Here is a 23267-nt window from a genome sequence, read left to right as displayed (position 1 = left end):
ATATTAACTTTTAAAAACCGAATAAACGACACGCCATTTTGAAAAAAATCTTAGACTTGCTCAGGCTTGCAGTCTGTTGCGATTCCGATGAACAATTCTTGAAAAATAAATATAAATTGCGTAAACGAGGGGTGAACGCGAAAGTCATGTGATTTCGCGGTCACATGACTTTCGCGTTCACCCCTTGTTTACGCAATTTATATTTATTTTTCAAGAATTTTTCATCGGAATCGCAACAGACTGCAAGCAAGTCTACAAAAATCTAAATAATCTGACCAAACCCAACTGCAATTGTTTTCTATAATGAGGTGAAGTTACACATATTGAATTAGAAGGGAAAATCCGCTTAGAAAAAAAAAACACAGTAACAACACGACGATGATCATAGGATGTACGTTCAAGGGATAGAATATACAATTGAAAAAAAAAATAACGTTATGTCTTATGGCGGTCACGCAACAACGTGATTATTTGACCGATAGTTTCAAATTGACACTTTGTACGTCAATCTTAAAACCACCATCCTTCTTTCTTTGACTTCATATACAGTAGTTTACTTTGGAAAATAGAGAAACTGTAATGCTTATGCTGAATTAATTTTGAAACTAGAATATAAATAATGGGTCTGTATTCTTTTATCATTATCTAGTACACTTGTAAATACATTGTAAATAATTTGTGTTCAATCCCACAGTTCAATGCGCCAATGACGGCATTGACTTCTTTGGTGATCAGTCTATCATATCTATACAGCCAACAAAAGACAGGCAAAAGTAGATTCTTCATATGTTGTTGTTCTATAATTGTTATTGGTAGTTATAATGTATAAATTAAATGTAACAGAGAATGAATGTCACATACTAGTCTTCGAATGTCAGAATTGATGCAACCAAATATAGTCAATCATCTCAAAAATAAAACTTGCGAACAGTGAACTGAGTGTCTATTATTTTCAGAATTCAGTGCTTTTGATTTGTACTGGTGTATTATTGTTATGTAGTCATATAGGCTCATTACCCAGAAAGACGTTAAATATTTATTTACTAAATGAATATTATGCTGCCCCCAGTGGCATGTATTGTAAATTACACACCGTGAGCGACATGCATCTGTCTAGGAGAAAGTTGGACGAAAAACAGTCAAACATTGGTAATTTACGTAGTGCTGGCAAACGATTTGTCGTGGCTTTTAGAAACAAAAGTTGTTCTTTCTTTGAAACATGAATTTGATTTATTTTTTTAAGAAAAATAATCAGTCACACCAGCCACCGGATTTTACATTCTCACTAGAAATTCATTTATGTTCGGACATGAAATCGGAAGGGCTAGCTCATTTCAAATTAGGATTTCTCATTAATATCATGTTAGTTTAGAATCCTCATTTTAAATATTTGGGACCATGTGTAATTACTATCATAAGACATTCTGTATTACGAATATATATGCAGCCCACCTCGTTATAGGTTCTTTTAGTTGTCTGAGTGTGGACCTATGTGACATGGATATAATATGAATGGTTGACAATTTGTTTGTTGAGATTGATCGTCTTTTTTGTTATTTAATCAATTGATCACTGTGAATGGAGGATGAGGCATGAACAGCTTTAAAAAAAATATGGAATTTAGATTCCCGCGCTTTCATTTTATTTATTTATTTATTTATTTATTTATTTATTTATTTATTTATTTATTTATTTATTTATTTATTTATTTATTTATTTATTTTCAAACCTTTAAATCAGGGGTTCATCAATAGAAACTACGCGTGGTCGATACTTTGCGGTATTGTCGTAATAACCTTTAGTGCTCTAACATGTGTTTTTTTTTATAATAAATTACCGTAAATGTCGGCCAAGGAATTCTGCAATGACATGAAGTGAATAGAGTATTTTTTTTATTTCGAACTTATGTCTATTGCTTTACAAACTTTCGCACCACTGCCCATTGACGCTGCAGTTCGGCGTCTTCTACACCAGGACAGCGCTTCCTGTGACGACACAACGACCACTGCCATATTTTGTATTACGCCAATAGCGACAGTATAAGGAGATGATAAACAAAATGGCGCTCCCCAGAAAAAGATTACTTCCGCGGTGCTCTATGCATTAGCATTGTTTTAACGTTTTACTCCAACCTGTGTCACATCATGATATTTGGATATATATTGGTGCCCAGGGAACAGTATTAAATACACATTAACTGGACAAGAAAAACAACCACTGAAGATTGCTTGATATTGGTTATTTGTTTCTACTATTTAACAATAATACTGAGGAGTACTACTGATTAAGTGAACATGACGTTCCCAGCTTCTCACAAGACTGTATTTATTCTGGATCATAGCCCAGAGTTTGCCGAGTCGTGTCGGCAAAATATTGACTTCGACATCTTTACCAAGTCTCGCACAACTGGCGTTATTCCTTTGGCGCCTATAGCTAAGACGTTATGGACATGTACCTGTGAAGCAACTCTTGAATACTGTAGAATTGTAAATGATATATTTCCATATGGAAAATTGGTGAGTAAATTGGTGCGTTTTCCATGTATTAAAAGTAGTTTTTAAGGGGGATCATAAAAAGTTGAGAACAATTTTAAAATACCAAATTCCCTGAGTACTAATACTCCCCAGATCTCAAATGTGTATCCCTTAAACAATAATATAAATCACCTTTATATATAAAAACCACCTCTCCATAGTGACTGACTTTGGGTATGGTTCTAATGCAATTTACATGTGACCAGTGACTGTCCTTTTGGCACCTATGTCTCTTCTGAAAGAAAACTAAAATACAAATTAAAAGTTTCTACATAGGCTGCAAGATATTACTATTTCAGTGGTGAATTAATCCATACATACTAGTTTCTCACTTTGTATTATGTGCATAATTTCATGTTGTCGGAATTGTAGTATCAGTTACTCTGTTAATTCATAGACCACTGTCACTATGTTCACTGGATAATTTTGTTATTAGTACTTTTGAAGTTTTCTTAATTATCATGAGTGTATATATTTTAGTACATGCATACATATATACAATATTCCAGAAGAATTGAAAAGTGATGACCAGATATTTAAATATATTATGAGTTCAAGAGAAGACGTACTAATAAGACAAGTTGGTGAATACTTATACAAAATATTTGAAATCAGAAATAACAATAACTGACATTTTACTTTTACTTTAGTTATATATTATGATGAATTCAAGAGAAGAATTGGAAACCAAAATTGGAAACTCCAAGTGAATATGTCAAAAAGTAAAATTGTAATATTTAAAAGAGGATACTTGAGAAATACTGAAAAATTTACATATCAAGGTCAAAATATTAGTTGTGTATTTTCATACAACTACCTTGGGGTATCATTACAGTCAAATGGTAAATTCAGCGACGCAAGAAATAATTTGGCAGACAAAGCCACAAGAGCTTTATATGCAATGATGACTTCTGTGCCAAAAGAAACTGACTGCAAAACAATGATACATCTATTCAAAACATGTATAAGACCAATACTATTATATGGATCAGATGTATGGGGCTTCGAAATTCAAGAAAATAATAAATGGGACATTACACCAATCGAGAAAACCCATCTGAAATTTAGTAAAAGAATGCTTGGATTGAATAAATTTTCATCAAATCTAGCTTGTAGAGCAGAAATAGGTGAACTACCATTACTAGTAGACATCAAAATAAATCTTATAAAGTATTTGGCACGGATCAAAGAACTTCCAGAATGTAATTTAACAAAACAGGCATACCATGAACAGATAAACTGCAAACTCCCATGGATTATGTCAATTTACAAAGAGTTAAATAAGGAAGATAACACATTAGATATAAAGAATATCAATGACAAATTGAATGCAACAAAACAAAATATAAAGAGAATAGGAAACAATATTAAACAAAAATATATTGAATTCTGGAAGGAGACAATTATGGATAAACCTAAGTTGAGAACATATACTCAATTCAAAACAAACTACAACTTTGAAAGTTACTTAATTATACTGAATCTAAAACATAGAATTTCTGTCTCTAGATTCCGAACAAGTAATCACAGCCTAGCAATAGAAAAGGGTAGACATACCCAACCTAAAATTTCTTTGGAAAACAGGATTTGTAAACAATGTACTTTAGCAGACATAGAAGATGAAATGCATCTCCTCATCAAATGCCCAAAATATCACACACTGCGAATGGATATATTCTCAAATATACAGTTTCCTGATGAAACAAAAACTGACCAACAGAAATTTACATACTTAATGAAAAATTCTAACACAAATGTAATCAAACTTGTTGGAGAATTTATACACAGCTCGTTCTTAATGAGAAACGAGAAAGATACTTAACAAAAACACTAAAATCTATCATTTATTATTTGCTATAGTTATTTTGTTATTTTGTTTTTTAATATCTTACTTTTGTTGCTATAAACTGATGGAAACACTGTATTTCTAAGGATGCAATAAATTATCTTTATTATTATTATGTATTGTACTTTATTACTAACATTTTATTGCTGTCAACCAATGGAAATTATTTCTAAGGATGCAATAAATTCATTATTATATTATATATTTACTCATCACTCATCAAATATTGATAATTAAATTTATTATATAATCTGGACAGAAGAAAACATTGATTTCTCTTGCCATTATAATGCATTTTTTCTATCCTTGTACCTTGAATGTTTGAATCTTAATAATAAATAATAAATGATTTTGCAATATTTGTTTGCAAATATTGTATTCAAAGACATTTATTTTGTATTTACATTTTCATAGGGTTCATATATTTTTCTTTTTGACTTTGTTGTGTACTCCGTTCTTTTTGTTGATTCTTTTGTCAGTTGTTGTCAGTCGTCTGTTTTGTCTTGTGAATTTCTCTATATGACTTTCGCACAAAAAATCAACTGCGGTTTAAAAGGTACATGTATATTATTTTCACGTTGCAGTATATTGTATCCAGTATGATTCTAATGTGAATTTTGTTCATTAATGCTGTGTGGGGACTATATTTAGGGCATACTGGTACAAATCTGGCAGCAATCTGTCAGCTGTTGCTGTCCAGCAGCGATATGATTTTACATGCAGAATTTGAGAATCCCAAATTTAAACACGTTACATCGAAATAAACACTAAAAACAACTAACCTAGAAAGCTTTTGAATCATTGATCACCACGAGTGATGCAATTTGTGTTTCCAATTATTTACTTCTATTAAAGAGTAATACAAACGCTCAAGTGAATGTTGTTGAGTTCGTGAGTGTGCATCTTTTACTTACAGTGGTGTGAATATCACTACAATCAAAGCTATGCTGAACAGTAAGTCCATTTCGGGCTAGTACCATTACTATATTTTGGACTATTTTTTCCAGAGATGTTCCAATAAGGAATTGTTAAAATATTGGATTGGCATATCAAAATGTTCTATATTAACCAAAAAACATCATCTTGACAATAGACTCACCTAATAGAGCAAATGTGGTAATCAAATGTTTGTTGGTAATATCTTTGTTGATTTTAGACTAATTTCCCATGGCATTGATACTGTGCTTTTAATGAATTATTTGATTATTTTTTTTTATTTGTAGTTGAGATTTATTGCCAGTGATACGGAAGCTCATATATTGAATTCTTGGAAACAAGATGAACAAAGCATAACACAGGTAAGGCCAAGATGAACAAAACATAACACAGGTAAGGCCAAGATGAACAAAGCATAACACAGGTAAGGCCAAGATGAACAAAGCATAACACAGGTAAGGCCAAGATGAACAAAGCATAACACAGGTAAGGCCAAGATGAACAAAGCATAACACAGGTAAGGCCAAGATAAACAAAGCATAACACAGGTAAGGCCAAGATGAACAAAACATAACACAGGTAAGGCCAAGATGAACAAAGCATAACACAGGTAAGGCCAAGATGAACAAAGCATATCCCAGGTAAGGCCAAGCTGAACAAAACATAACACAGGTAAGGCCAAGATGAACAAAGCATAACACAGGTAAAGCCAAGATGAACAAAGCATAACACAGGTAAGGCCAAGATGAACAAAGCATAACACAGGTAAGGCCAAGATGAACAAAGCATAACACAGGTAAGGCCAAGATGAACAAAGCATATCCCAGGTAAGGCCAAGCTGAACAAAGCATAACACAGGTAAGGCCAAGATGAACAAAGCATAACACAGGTAAGGCCAAGCTGAACAAAGCATAACACAGGTAAGGCCAAGATGAACAAAACATAACACAGGTAAGGCTAAGATGAACAAAGCATAACACAGGTAAGGCCAAGCTGAACAAAGCATAACACAGGTAAGGCCAAGATGAACAAAACATAACACAGGTAAGGCCAAGATGAACAAAGCATAACACAGGTAAAGCCAAGATGAACAAAGCATAACACAGGTAAGGCCAAGCTGAACAAAGCATAACACAGGTAAGGCCAAGATGAACAAAAAATAACACAGGTAAGGCTAAGATGAACAAAGCATAACACAGGTAAGGCCAAGATGAACAAAGCATAACACAGGTAAGGCCAAGATAAACAAAGCATAACACAGGTAAGGCCAAGATGAACAAAACATAACACAGGTAAGGCCAAGATGAACAAAGCATAACACAGGTAAGGCCAAGATGAACAAAGCATAACACAGGTAAGGCCAAGATGAACAAAGCATAACACAGGTAAGGCCATGATAAACAAAGCATAACACAGGTAAGGCCAAGATGAACAAAGCATAACACAGGTAAGGCCAAGATGAACAAAGCATAACACAGGTAAGGCCAAGATGAACAAAGCATAACACAGGTAAGGCCAAGATGAACAAAGCATAACACAGGTAAGGCTAAGATGAACAAAACATAACACAGGTAAGGCCAAGATGAACAAAGCATAACACAGGTAAGGCCAAGATGAACAAAGCATAACACAGGTAAGGCCAAGATGAACAAAGCATAACACAGGTAAGGCCAAGATGAACAAAGCATAACACAGGTAAGGCCAAGATGAACAAAGCATAACACAGGTAAGGCCAAGATGAACAAAGCATAACACAGGTAAGGCCAAGATGAACAAAACATAACACAGGTAAGGCCAAGATGAACAAAGCATAACACAAGTAAGGCCAAGATGAACAAAGCATAACACAGGTAAGGCCAAGATGAACAAAACATAACACAGGTAAGGCCAAGATGAACAAAGCATAACACAGGTAAGGCCAAGATGAACAAAGCATAACACAGGTAAGGCCAAGATGAACAAAGCATAACACAGGTAAGGCCAAGATGAACAAAACATAACACAGGTAAGGCCAAGATGAACAAAACATAACACAAGTAAGGCCAAGATGAACAAAGCATAACACAGGTAAGGCCAAGATGAACAAAGCATAACACAGGTAAGGCCAAGATGAACAAAGCATAACACAGGTAAGGCCAAGATGAACAAAGCATAACACAGGTAAGGCCAAGATGAACAAAACATAACACAGGTAAGGCCAAGATGAACAAAGCATAACACAGGTAAGGCCAAGATGAACAAAGCATAACACAGGTAAGGCCAAGATGAACAAAACATAACACAGGTAAAGCCAAGATGAACAAAACATAACACAGGTAAAGCCAAGATGAACAAAGCATAACACAAGTAAGGCCAAGATGAACAAAGCATAACACAGGTAAGGCCAAGATGAACAAAGCATAACACAGGTAAGGCCAAGATAAACAAAGCATAACACAGGTAAGGCCAAGATGAACAAAGCATAACACAGGTAAGGCCAAGATAAACAAAGCATAACACAAGTAAGGCCAAGATGAACAAAACATAACACAAGTAAGGCCAAGATGAACAAAGCATAACACAGGTAAGGCCAAGATAAACAAAGCATAACACAGGTAAGGCCAAGATGAACAAAGCATAACACAGGTAAGGCCAAGATGAACAAAACATAACACAGGTAAAGCCAAGATGAACAAAGCATAACACAGGTAAGGCCAAGATGAACAAAACATAACACAGGTAAAGCCAAGATGAACAAAGCATAACACAGGTAAGGCCAAGATGAACAAAGCATAACACAAGAAAGGCTTAAAAAAAGGTATTGTTTCTCTTCATTGCATGCTTCAGTTTACATCATGCACCTCGCATGTATTATTGTTATCACAAGTATTTTTCTGTTCCAAAAGATGTTTTGTGTTGATAAATAACCATTAATGAATGTATTTGAAAGCATTTAATAATAAATGTTAAATGTTAAACATATATCTTGTTGTTGTGGTATTGAATAATCTTAATACAAAAAATATTAAAACTGCCTGGCCTCATCATTTTTCAAAAACAAAATCATTTTTTTGCCTAATGTACATGTATCTACATATTCATTTTCTGTTAATGAATTATAGATATGTCTGGGTATATATCATTTCACTATATCAACAGTTCCCAGTATGTTGGCTTTACTATGCTTATGATACTACATTTCTACCTTGTTATTATATCTGTTTGAAACACATATAACCTCCCTGGATTGGCTTGTCAATTAGTTCACCAGGAAATTACCATGTAAAATGGTTAATTGTATTTAACTGAATTGTAATTATGTGATTTGTAGCTGACACAGGGACTATCAAGGTTAGGTGCCCCTAATGAAAATGATGACATCACGGAGTGCAGTGTGATGCATGGTTTGTCTATGGCTGTTGAGGTTCTATGCGAATGCAGTGAAAAACAACACGAATTGCGTACATCTATGATGGAAGATGCCAGCCTAATTAAGAATAGGGGTCGAATTATATGTATTACATCGGTGAGAAGGTACATAATGAAAGTTTTTTTGTATTTGTATGTATGTGTCACCACCAGTTCCCTCTTTTCATCACAAATTCACAAAATATATAATATTAATATATTCCTTTTATTAATATGTGTAGTATATTCTGATGTATATTTCAGCGACAGTCACATAAAGATGTTGGAAGAATACGTACAGGATTCGATTGTACAGAATAACAAACTGGCGGCAGGGTCTGATAGGTAAGATATAGTACACGGACTGGGTGTAGGGTCTGATAGCATGTATGTATGGGGGCCTAAAAACTAACTCTGCGATGTGATTGTGCGACTCGCCGAATGTCGATTATTGCACTCTGCGACAGGATCGCAGTGTCACTTTGCGAAGAGCATGATTCCTATTGGTTCGTTGGTCGAAAAGCGCGAATCCCAATGGTCATTGCTCAACGCATGCCTTGCAAAAAATAAGTTTTAAATGTTAAAAATGATACGATAAAAAAAAGTGTGTAAACACTATGTACCGGCGACATGTCGCACTGTTCGGAGATCGGCAAGCACATGGAAGACAAATTGTGGGACCAAACAAATGACACATGGTTTACGGTGATTAGACACATCACACCGCTGGCTAGAAAAGTTAAATAGTGTAATGTGCACGTTGGTGTTGACTGCCTATTTACAATGTAATGTTATCGCCATCGCCATCTTGGAGTTGTAAGGTTTCGTCCCGACGACTATGCTCATTAGCATAGGCGGCAGCTTCAATGTTGTATGTCTGCTTTGACTTTGTTGAGTGCATCAAGGAAAATAATTTGCATGCAGTGAAACTTGTGGTCTACGATCGATTAGCTGGTATTTTAACTACCAGAAATGAAATACTTTGTAACAGTTGTGAAAAGTAAACAAAAGCGGCGTTGGTTTGTGGTACGAATGTAATTATTTTTGTATCATAATTTTCGAAGTCAGTATTACTGAAAATTATGGTTTATTTTTTTAAATGAACGCCAAATTTTGGTGGTCCATATTGATCTTAATGTAGGGGGAAGGGCAATTTTCTTTTTTTTTCTTGATTTTTCAATAACTGATAAAACGGTTACTTTGTACCTTGATTCACCATGCCAGCTTTTCGAAATTTCGGAAAGACTAGTGCTCAAACGCTAACGCTACTACCGTTTCGTTAATATTTGCAAAATGTTTACAACATGTATATGTATACTACCGGTAATACTCTGTTGTTGACGATTCTGATAGAACGGGTGACAAGCTTCCTGTCGCAAACAATGCATATTTATCTGAGAAATCGTTTTATTTTCTAAGTCTATATTCTATTTTAATAACACCATCTTAATTACAAACGCAATGACGATGAAAAGAAAGAAAGCAAAGGCGCCAATGACAGACGAGGCAAAGAAAAATCTGCAACTCAGGGTCATATTTACTAATTTAGACTTGCCTGCAGCCTGTTGTGATTCCGATGAAAAATTAAAGGACTTTCGCGTTCACCCCTCGTTTACGCAATTTTTATTTATTTTTCAAGATTTTTTCATTGGAATCACAACAGATTGCAAGCACGTCTAGGTCATATTATGACCAACCTCACGAGTGGTTCGAAAGGGACGAGTAGGCTGAAATATTCGCATCAACGCGAAAGAGTTTCAACTACTTAACCGATGACGACACCGATACGTGAGACCGAGGAAGTGAGTACAGGAAATCTGTTGCTTGTCGACATCGGCCAAATAAACAAAGCCATCGTTTCCATTTATGCAGAGAGCGTGCACCCATCTATTTTTCCGTTGACACTGCCGTTTTAGTTTTCTATCTTCAGCAGTAGTTTAAATCCATTCACACAGCTTACGTTTTTTCTCTCTTAATATTCTTAATAAAACAATATTGATTGCCTAGAAACAGTTTGACCCGCAACACGCTTTATTTGGGAATTCAAAGTGATGAATATAGTCATAACAAATTATACTTTCTAATGACAAAAATAAGAAAGTAACATTGTGTGTACTTCGCGCTCTACTCGCTTTGAAGCTGCCGCCTATGCTAATGTGCATAGTTGCGGACGAAGCCTCACAACTTCAAGATGGCGTTAATGTTACCAGCTCCCTGATGTTACACCGTAAATAAGACAGCCAACACCAACGTGCATGTGTTTTGTAACCCCTTTCATCCCCTCCGGGGGATGTTATATACATGTATGTTAATAAATCAATGTTAAATACTTGCTGATTACCGAACATTGCGGCATGTCGTCGGTAAATACTTGTTTACCGTAGTTTGGGGGTAGTCGGCGAAATAACCATTTAAAACTGAACATTTCTATAAGGCATGCTGTGTAGGGTACACATCGATCGACCATTGAGATTCGCGCTTTTCGACCAACCAACCAATGGGGATCATGCTCTTCTCAAAGTGACACTGCGATCGTGTCGCAAAGTGCAATAATCGACATTCGGCGAGTCGCACAATCGCGTCGCAGAGTTAGTTTTTAGACCCCCATACATACCTCCTGATAGGTAAGATATAGTACACTGACTGGGTGTAGGGTCTGATAGGTAAGATATAGTACACAGACTGGGTGTAGGGTCTGATAGGTAAGATATAGTACACTGACTGGGTGCAGGGTCTGATAGGTAAGATATAGTACACAGACTGGTTGTAGGGTCTGATAGGGAAGATATAGTACACAGACTGGGTGTAGGGTCTGATAGGTAAGATATAGTACACTGATTGCAGGGTCTGATAGGTAAGATATAGTACACTGATTGCAGGGTCTGATAGGTAAGATATAGTACACTGATTGCAGGGTCTGATAGGTAAGATATAGTACACTGATTGCAGGGTCTGATAGGTAAGATATAGTACACTGATTGCAGGGTCTGATAGGTAAGATATAGTACACTGATTGCAAGGTCTGATAGGTAAGATATAGTACACTGATTGCAGGGTCTGATAGGTAAGATATAGTACACTGATTGCAGGGTCTGATAGGTAAGATATAGTACACTGATTGCAAGGTCTGATAGGTAAGATATAGTACACTGATTGCAGGGTCTGATAGGTAAGATATAGTACACTGATTGCAGGGTCTGATAGGTAAGATATAGTACACTGATTGCAGGGTCTGATAGGTAAGATATAGTACACTGATTGCAAGGTCTGATAGGGGAGATATAGTACACTGATTGCAAGGTCTGATAGGGGAGATATAGTACACTGATTGCAGGGTCTGATAGGGGAGATATAGTACACTGATTGCAGGGTCTGATAGGTAAGATATAGTACACTGATTGCAGGGTCTGATAGGGGAGATATAGTACACTGATTGCAGGGTCTGAACATGTTTGAATTTTCTTGTGATGAGAATTCCAAGGGTGATGGTCATCATGCCATGTTCTGTTCGATAAAGGACACATGGCTTGTAAAATATATTATTATTCATCTATCACTAACGCCATAAGTTACAGCGTGCCGTAATTTTGTGGTATTTTATGGGGTATTTTCATCCTACCATATTAAGAAATGCCCTTAAGCGTCCTCTAAAAATAAAAACAAACATGGCTGCCATCAGAGTTTGACCAGATTCAACACAAAGAAGTTCACTGATTCTGTTCTAAACATTCTGGATTTTAGCATTTCTATGGTGTATCCTTGGAAGGGAAAGATGTATAATAATAAGGTTATTATGAGGATACCTCAAAGTATGCACTCAGACAATATGCAGCGCATCGACCTCCACTGCATGTCAGTCGATACTCCAGCTGTACTGTCTTTGTGCATACTTTGAGGTATTCTCGTATTAACCTCATATTATTGAACATGCGCTGCATGACAACCACCACTGTTTAACTGATTACAGTATATATGTGTTTGTGTTGCAGCCTGATGCCAATCACACATTGTGAGTTTTACTTGGTACATACAATGCCACTAGGTGTGGAGAGTACAGTAACTGAAGACAAACATAATGTCTCCTCTGTGTTAACAACGTACGTCAACTCAACTAAATCAGGAAGACATCTTGCTAACAAATTACTACAATTAGCACAGACACATTATGAATTAACCATGACAACTATTACTGGAATTCCCATGAAGGTATGTTGCAATGCCATTAATTAAGGGAGGGTGTACTTATGTAATGGCGCTTGTTCACTCTACATGTTGAAGACACTATATAACCATAACACCATTATAAATGAATGTAATATGACATATCAAATAAAGTCATCCCAAAAGTGACAGCATACTTGAATGCATCTATGTGTTGTGGAAAGTCTAATTTAGTGTTCACAACAGTAGATGTCTACACATTTCATGTAGCTCACTTAAACACATCTGTGTTGAGAGAGGTCTAATTTAATTTTCACAGTGTCAGATATCTACATATATGCAGCACATTAAACACATATATGTGTTGAGAGAGTTCTAATTTTGTATTCACCATGTCAGATGTCTACACATTCCAACATATGGTACACACTTGAACACATCTCTCTGTTGTGGGAGGCTAACCCCAGTGTTCACAGTGACAGATGTCTACACATTCCAACATATGGTACACACTTGAACACATCTCTCTGTTGTGGGAGGCTAACCCCAGTGTTCACAGTGGCAGATGTCTACACATTCCAACATATGGTACACACTTGAACACATCTCTCTGTTATGGGAGGCTAACCCCAGTGTTCACAGTGGCAGATGTCTACACATTCCAACATATGGTATACACTTGAACACATGTGGGAGGGCTAACTCCAGTGTTCACAGTGGCAGATGTCTACACATTCCAACATATGGTACACACTTGAACACATCTCTCTGTTGTGGGAGGCTAACCCCAGTGTTCACAGTGGCAGATGTCTACACATTCCAACATATGGTATACACTTGAACACATCTCTCTGTTGTGGGAGGCTAACCCCAGTGTTCACAGTGGCAGATGTCTACACATTCCAACATATGGTATACACTTGAACACATGTGGGAGGGCTAACTCCAGTGTTCTCAGTGGCTGATGTCTACACATTCCAACATATGGTACACACTTGAACACATCTCTCTGTTGTGGGAGGCTAACCCCAGTGTTCACAGTAGCAGATGTCTACACATTCCAACATATGGTACACACTTGAACACATCTCTCTGTTGTGGGAGGCTAACCCCAGTGTTCACAGTGGCAGATGTCTACACATTCCAACATATGGTACACACTTGAACACATCTCTCTGTTGTGGGAGGCTAACCCCAGTGTTCACAGTGGCAGATGTCTACACATTCCAACATATGGTATACACTTGAACAAATGTGGGAGGGCTAACTCCAGTGTTCTCAGTGGCTGATGTCTACACATTCCAACATATGGTACACACTTGAACACATCTCTCTATTGTGGGAGGCTAACCCCAGTGTTCACAGTGGCAGATGTCTACACATTCCAACATATGGTATACACTTGAACAAATGTGGGAGGGCTAACTCCAGTGTTCTCAGTGGCTGATGTCTACACATTCCAACATATGGTACACACTTGAACACATCTCTCTGTTGTGGGAGGCTAACCCCAGTGTTCACAGTGGCAGATGTCTACATATTCCAACATATGGTACACACTTGAACACATCTCTCTGTTGTGGGAGGCTAACCCCAGTGTTCACAGTGGCAGATGTCTACACATTCCAACATATGGTACACACTTGAACACATCTCTCTGTTGTGGGAGGCTAACCCCAGTGTTCACAGTGGCAGATGTCTACACATTCCAACATATGGTATACACTTGAACAAATGTGGGAGGGCTAACTCCAGTGTTCTCAGTGGCTGATGTCTACACATTCCAACATATGGTACACACTTGAACACATCTCTCTATTGTGGGAGGCTAACACCAGTGTTCACAGTGGCAGATGTCTACACATTCCAACATATGGTACACACTTGAACACATCTCTCTGTTGTGGGAGGCTAACCCCAGTGTTCACAGTGGCAGATGTCTACACATTCCAACATATGGTACACACTTGAACACATCTCTCTATTGTGGGAGGCTAACCCCAGTGTTCACAGTGGCAGATGTCTACACATTCCAACATATGGTATACACTTGAACAAATGTGGGAGGGCTAACTCCAGTGTTCTCAGTGGCTGATGTCTACACATTCCAACATATGGTACACACTTGAACACATCTCTCTGTTGTGGGAGGCTAACCCCAGTGTTCACAGTGGCAGATGTCTACACATTCCAACATATGGTACACACTTGAACACATCTCTCTATTGTGGGAGGCTAACCCCAGTGTTCACAGTGGCAGATGTCTACACATTCCAACATATGGTATACACTTGAACAAATGTGGGAGGGCTAACTCCAGTGTTCTCAGTGGCTGATGTCTACACATTCCAACATATGGTACACACTTGAACACATCTCTCTGTTGTGGGAGGCTAACCCCAGTGTTCACAGTGGCAGATGTCTACACATTCCAACATATGGTACACACTTGAACACATCTCTCTGTTGTGGGAGGCTAACCCCAGTGTTCACAGTGGCAGATGTCTACACATTCCAACATATGGTACACACTTGAACACATCTCTCTGTTGTGGGAGGCTAACCCCAGTGTTCACAGTGGCAGATGTCTACACATTCCAACATATGGTATACACTTGAACAAATGTGGGAGGGCTAACTCCAGTGTTCTCAGTGGCTGATGTCTACACATTCCAACATATGGTACACACTTGAACACATCTCTCTATTGTGGGAGGCTAACCCCAGTGTTCACAGTGGCAGATGTCTACACATTCCAACATATGGTATACACTTGAACAAATGTGGGAGGGCTAACTCCAGTGTTCTCAGTGGCTGATGTCTACACATTCCAACATATGGTACACACTTGAACACATCTCTCTGTTGTGGGAGGCTAACCCCAGTGTTCACAGTGGCAGATGTCTACATATTCCAACATATGGTACACACTTGAACACATCTCTCTGTTGTGGGAGGCTAACCCCAGTGTTCACAGTGGCAGATGTCTACACATTCCAACATATGGTATACACTTGAACACATGTGGGAGGGCTAACTCCAGTGTTCTCAGTGGCTGATGTATATTAATGTGTGTAATATTTCAGGAGGAACAAAATGCCAGCAGTTCAGCTAACTATGATGTGGAATTATTACATCATAAAGATGCCCATGTGGATATGTTTAATCATTTGAGTCCATCAGAAGTTGGTAATGGTATCACATTGAAATGGTGTACACCTAGATCTAACACAGTAGGTATGTGACTTTGAGTTGTGACATATTGACATGTAGATGTCTATGTATTAATACAGTTGTCCTGTAGATGACCATTGTATTTACAATATATAATACCAGAGGTACATTACTTGGGGTTTGCAACTCGCATAGTACTGTATGGTGACATCATGTCAAGATCCCATTCAAGTCTCTTCTCGTAGATAGCGAGACTGAGGCTACGACCTTCTGACATGACACATATCAATGTTCAAGGTTTGTAATGAAAAAATAAAACTTTTCTTGTCGCTATCATAGTGAAAAATGTAATACATCGAAAATGTACAGAAAATATAGTTCTCGTAATCCGTCATACCGTGGGCAGCTATTTTGATCCACCTGGACATCCCAGTATCCTAGTTACCTCGGGCATGCGCATTCGCATTTTTCTGAGTTGGAACGCTTATGCGAGAGCGAGATTGTGACGGGATCTTGGTATCATGTCACCGTAGTTACAAACCCCAAGTAATGTACCTCTGATAATACCTTGATATCCTTATTGGAGACCACATGCTATACGTTGTTGGAACGTCTTTGACACTGAATGTGTTAATTTGTGATAATGAATGGCATGTTAATTCTTTCAACAGAACTTCATAACTGCACTGGAGCATTCCGAGTCACACCAGTTGATGTAAGTAAAGATGTTCATAAATAAATCAGTTGTCAGGAATAGATATACTGGTAGATTAAGTGTTGTACAATTCACCTATTTGCCATGTTCTGCATGCATAATTTGAACAGCATTCTGGCCAATAGCGTGACAGCATCTCATCTCAAAACTCTGACAAGCTACATTTTGTTGTTGCTCGCCATGAGTAAATATTCAGTCAGAAAATGAACTTTTGAAATGTGTGTCTTTGATTTCATATATCATTCGGCAAGTCAATAACAATTATAAAGAAAACAGCATGGTGACTACTGCACAATATCAGCCAACATTGGATTGTGAAAAGGTGAATTGCTGGTTGTATTGTACATGTTTAATAGGTCTACAGTACAATTATCTGAGTGTTTGAAGGTTGATTTTTAGGCAACTTTGTTTGACTGACTATACCGTATATACAGGATGCACAACAACCATTTTGAAAGTTACTAGTCTGTTTTTAACAATGAGGAATAAATGGTGTTATGTGTTATCTATCAAATGTCTAGCATAATGCATCAGACGTCATTTAAAACTTGTCATCATTGTCAAGTCTACGAGCACTGTAACTACATTTCATTTTACTTTTATTCTTATGACAGTGTTTTGTAAGGAAATCAGTTGTTGTTGTATACATTTCCAGGTTATCAGCCGACCATCATCTTGTCTGACTAACTTTCTGTTGAACGGACGTCAAGTTATGTTGGAACAACCACGTAAAACAGGATCTAAAGTCATCTCTCATCTCTTAACAAGTCATGGTGGGGTCATATTTATACATTGTTTATCAACATCCCGCTCCACTTTAGAAGAACCGCCCTCAATCAGTGAAGGGTGTGGAGGCCGAGTCACAGATTACAGAATAACGGTATAGATTTCTGCTTCACCTGCTAAATTCAACACTAGATTCAGTAAATTAGTTTTATTTTATATGGAAAACACATAAATTAATTTTGATGATCAAATGATGATTATTTATTTGGGGTGTGCTTATATATATATATATATATAAAATTTTAACAAATTTATGTAAATGATATCTACCACCTGTATTCTGGTGAAATAATATTGAATTCTTTTGCATTTTTAAAACCTCAGTTTAGCACTACATCAGTGTTTGTAGAATACATTGTAATGATAGTTATTACAATTCAGCAGATTTGTTAATATTCTTAAAAATGGTTTCCATATGTTCTACCAAGCATGTCACGTAAAGTACAATTCTAAGCACATCTTGGTCATAATGTTTGTTTCTGTTTTAGGATTTTGGTGAATACATGAAAGAAAACCGAGTTGTGCCAAAAGATGTTACAGAGGATTGTGATGAACTACCACTCACAAGAAGTATGTACTGATTATGTTATGAAAATAATGTGGTTATTGTGTTCATGTGGTCTTAAGTGGAAAGACATTGAATTTTTACTCTCATGTAGTTTAAAACTCCAATCCTTAGAAACCCTAGATGAAAACTAGTAGATTGATATTTTTTGTTTTTTCTTGTTAATAGGTAAAGCTCAACTAGAACGACAGACAAGACATTGGCCTATGGTTATTAGTAATACAGTTGTATTTAATATCTTGTCAGTAAGTATATAATAATGTGCTTGTTAGTCCCTGTTCAGGCGCAGTCTAAAACCGGGAGTATAGTTTCTTATTTCCAGTTTCCGTCCGTCCGTCTCGTTTCCTTTACATCTCTATCATTTTCGCAGAAATTCTGCAGCAGATATTGATGAAACTTGGCAGGTTGATGAATATGTCTTTTTCATGATTTTGATCCAAAATTACCTCTCCCAACAACACTAAGAGAACAACTGAGCATGCTCAGTGACGTCATGACCTTGATCTGAATCAGTGACAGAAATGGACCACAGTCTGGTTTTGTTTGGTTGTATGAAAAATTAACACTGAAATGTTGTTGTATATTATATCTTTAAACTGTAAAAATTGCATTCCATTTTAAAGAGTCATCCCTGAAATACCTGGTCACAAAGTTGAAGATCAGTGAAAACACTTTGCAGTTACTGTTGGCAAGTTAATCATGGCCAAATACATTGACACAGTTGTCAGCAGGAGTGGATAAATGGGTCATACCATTACGAAACTGTAGAGGGGGTCAGGGTTTTATGTCGCAGTGGGCGTGTACATGCAGGGCTTGAAAAATGCCTTAGGCCCGAGAACTGTCGACAGTCTATCGGTCAATGGAAATTTTCAGTTATCAGTACAATACTAGATTAAGGGAAATCACTTTATGGTGAGTTGTACACACATAGAGTATATATTAATTCAATTATTTGCAGATGTTCTATGTATTATTTTAACATGAGTATTTTATAATTAAATAACGGGGACTGTGACATTCATGTATTGTTACTGGTGTAATTTACTTTAAGTCCACAATAGTGATTATGTGCCTTAAATTCCTAATATCATACAATATTTAGATTTCCAGCAAGTGAAAAGGCTGTGATTTTGTTCTAAAATAGGTGTCACAACAGTTAAAATGTTCCAGGTCAAAAATAAATTTCCGTGTGATAAAAAAATATTCTGTGATTTTATTACGTCTTCATTAGGGTTGTACCACAAAGTAGGAGATATGAAGTCTCGTAATTACGACTTGTCGGCTTCAATGCAGTGCATCGTAGTTCCAAACCGTGAGTCACACAAATCCTAATCCTAGACCTATTTATATTGCAGCATGTTGATCCTTTACCATCTCTGATAACAAAAGAGCATCTTGATGAAGAAGATATATTAGATTGTAAGAAATCCATCTATCACTTAGTAGGAATGGAAAGTCGAAACGAGTCATTACCGGTTCCTGTCATGGGTACTCGAGGCAAAGGACCAAAAAGGTAACTGAATATTGACATACATGTATATCACTTCAACATTATGCCTGTGCTTTTTATTTTGGGCTGTTTGTTATTGTCAATGTTGGATGACCTCCCAAAGTGTAAGAATGTTTTTAAAAATCAAAATTATTTCTACATTCACATGAGTATTTCCTGTTCAATGAAGTTTGAAACAGGGACTTATAATTTGATTTCTGTCTGTCCATCTCAAGTCATATTTCCAAACCATCTGGACTGAATCCGTTTATTCTTTGCATTTGATTAATGTGGGACATGACATACATGTATGACATATGGTTCAGTGATTTGATCCACGATGGCCGTGATGATTCATTTTGCATCAAAGATGGCCGACCATCTTGAAAATGTAGTATCATGGACATGCTTTGTCATTTATACTACTATATTTCGAAGGCTTATGAATCATTTTCATTCATATTTGACACATACATGTTGAAATATATGTTCATGTCAGTTTGTTTTATAATCAGATCAAATATGGCCAACTTATTTTTTTCAAAAATGTGGTTTGTAACAATATACATGTATAAGATTGCAAATTTAGAAGTTATTATATAAATCAGATTTTTGTTGATACTAAATAAGTTTATTATTCACTTTCAATTACTGACCATACACTACAAATCCATTCAGAAACAATTTACCTGGTCACATGACAACTGATTTGCAATCAGTGGTCATGTGATCCCTGATTTGCAATCCAATTTGATTGCATATATTATACATGTAGAAATACATATCCATAACAATTCAATTTGTGATCAGATAAAAGGCGACAGACTTGCAGCCATTTTGCTTTTTGGCCATATTACTTTATTTCGGCATGAATAACATTTATCCTCATTGCAATGGAGACTGTGTCATTAACAATGTCTTGTTCATTTTGTAGGGAGGAACAGTATCGCCAGATGTGGTCTGAACTTGAAATGCTCGTTAGATCCTGCAGTGATTTGTCACCAGCACATGAGTCGATATTAGACTGCGTCGTGGATTGTAGAAAACCATCAGAAGATCATGTAAAGAGTCCTAAAAGAAAAGGTGAAGTTAAAGAGGAAAAAACAGAAAGGATTTCGTCAACAATGTCTTCATCATCATCATCTTCTTCATTGGCAACTGATAAAGCATGGCAAGATTTAGACAGGTAAGCATTGCATGTTGAAGTCACAGTGAAGAACTAAGGGAAATGATTCTTAACTTCCTTAAAAGAAAATTTATGCGTGAAATTGACGTAAAAGCAAGACAAATATCATACCGTCGAAGTGGCGTCAAAATATTGCGTGGGATTTATCAAATACAAATGCATTTTAGTGGTATTTTCATGATTTTTTTTATTTTGGATAAAATTTAAGATGTCTTCAACTAATGGCATGAGACTCCTGTTTGCATATAGGTGCTTCAAAGTGATGTCATTGCTTTATCACATCAAAGATTGTTACAATGTGGTTCATGTGGCCTTGAACTTCTATAATGTTGTGAAACACATCCTGGAAATTGTTCACCAATATTTTGAGTGTCTTTCTTTGAGACTACCCTCTGACATGTACTCTGATTGGTCATTTAGAAACAATATTTACATAATGATGATGTGTTCGCTCTGTAGGTATAAAGGGATGAGTGAGAGAGAGAAAAAAGATTTTAATCTTGGTGACACTAACAACGATCACAACCAGTATGCTGATAGTCCACAATCACCACCACCAGTGAAAAAGCAGAAAACATTGACTGGTGAAAAATCCAGAGGTGTGCAAAATAGATTATCTGATATAAAATCAAATTCTAGTAATTTTTCACAATAACATGTGTATTATTGTATATGCCAGAACTCAGATTATTGCCTGTAAAATCCAACCTCCAACCACTTAATTGGCAGATTTAAATAGGTAACTTGCAAGTCACTTAGCTGTTTTGATATACATTGTAGCAATTTGAAAAAAGAAATTGCTATCCATTTTGTAATCAATTATTTATCAGAGATTATTATATTATGTTGACATTAAAATAATTGCCTAATTTAAACAGTATCTGCCTGTAAAATGCTGTGCAAGTTGCCTCACTTACACTTAGTACCAGAGTCATCACACAGGGAGCGTGTAAATTTTGTGTAAATGTACAATGTATTGTACATGCAATTTACACATTGAGTGCAACACACATCAAACACAGTGTGTTGCAATATTTTGTTCCCGATTCTCACTTGCTTCTATTTGTATTTTAGGTCCAAGGTCATTTCTAGCTTTGTGGAACAACAAATTGAATTCAGTGTATTCAAGGAAGCATGAGGAGTTTGCAGGTAGAATGTCATCTGTTGGTAACATGGCAGAACTCTATCCTCAAATGAATGCTGAAGAAGATGGGTAAGTTACATCAATGAAATGTCAACTACCATGAAAGTGGGATAAACCTTTTCGAAATATTGAGGTGAGACATACATCTGGTTTTTCAGTCTAGGCACAAATTCTTTAATATCTCTAATTTGCTATCAAATTTTACCACAGTATGTTTGTTGTGCTAATTTTCAGTGAAGCCTGAAAAACTGCATAGAAAAGTGAATACCCAGTTACAGTTATGTCAATCATCTTCCTGACTGATTGCATAAAATCAATGAGTTCAGAAGACAACATTACTTAATTTTCATATTTACAGATCTCTTGCACCTACCAATGGCCAAGGATAATGATGCTGGGATTTGGAAACTGGTTGAATATTTTTTTTTTTATCTGGACTTATTATTCAAAGCTTCATTGGTGCATCAAATTGTGTTCCTTTCAGGATGCATTGATGGATACTACTACCTGCAGCTTCTCGGACAAAGTTATTACTGTTCAATATCATAAGAGTGCTTTATGTTTAATACTATTTGCAGTACTTTATATTAGTTTTTGCAGAAAATATTTTGGTTTCCTGATGTACTGCATAGATCATGGATTTTTAACAACAGTATCATAATTTCATGGAATTAGAAATGTAAATCTTTCTATACAATAAAATGGGAAAATATTTTACTTGGTTGTAATGTCCGTCTTAGAATGTCCACTCACTCATTCTGTACTACGCCAGTAATATCTCATTAGTCAGCTATTGACTGCATTTAATGAAAATCATACACAAGATCACCTGCTTTGGGGAGAATTGCTATGGAGAGTTTTGGGGACCTTCCAGCAATTTTACCCAAGACTGTTGCAACAGCTAACAATTCTTGTATTGCCATGTTCACCTTACCTGGTAGGTAGGAAGGAAGCAGTGTCTGAAACCTTGCACGGAATGGACAGATAAAGTCATTGTGTATATGGACTGGATAGCAATATATATGCATAGAAGTTTGCTTGCCTTGCTTCATAACATACAAAGACTGTCTAGATATACATGTCAATAGACCATTTTCCGTTCACTGCGAGAATCACGCGTTATGCGTGAAATCGAACGTAAAAACAGGACAAACAAAGGTCACAGCGTCGTGTCAAACATTGCGTGAGATTCAACAAACGCGAAAGTATTTCGGGGACATTTCCATGCTTAATAATGTGCTGTCCACATTTGATGATAGGGTATTCGGAAGCAATATTCCTCTGTCGAAGATCGGCCGGTCAATGTAAGCTACGAAATAAGGAAATTCTAGTTCAAAATCAAAT

At 36.6% G+C, this 23267-nt stretch overlaps 1 protein-coding gene across 1 annotated transcript; it reads left to right on the top strand.

The window, feature by feature from the left end:
- Window positions 1-2059: 2059 nt before the first annotated feature.
- LOC102801277 (integrator complex subunit 13-like) lies at window positions 2060-22640 on the top strand. The gene is made up of 15 exons (XM_085497218.1): window positions 2060-2516; window positions 5604-5678; window positions 8627-8829; window positions 8968-9048; window positions 12693-12909; window positions 15951-16101; window positions 16710-16753; window positions 17409-17633; window positions 18028-18109; window positions 18273-18349; window positions 19460-19617; window positions 20528-20779; window positions 21239-21378; window positions 21854-21992; window positions 22282-22640. Exons 1-15 carry the CDS (start codon window positions 2295-2297, stop codon window positions 22310-22312), a joined length of 2097 nt encoding a protein of 698 aa, XP_085353344.1. The 5' UTR covers window positions 2060-2294; the 3' UTR covers window positions 22313-22640.
- Window positions 22641-23267: the final 627 nt, after the last annotated feature.

The sequence above is a fragment of the Saccoglossus kowalevskii genome, chromosome 3 (assembly GCF_978046115.1).
Source record: "Saccoglossus kowalevskii chromosome 3, keSacKowa6.1, whole genome shotgun sequence".
NCBI lineage: Eukaryota > Metazoa > Hemichordata > Enteropneusta > Harrimaniidae > Saccoglossus > Saccoglossus kowalevskii.
Note: the sequence above shows the minus strand (reverse complement) of the source record. Positions and strands in the feature narration are given on the sequence as shown.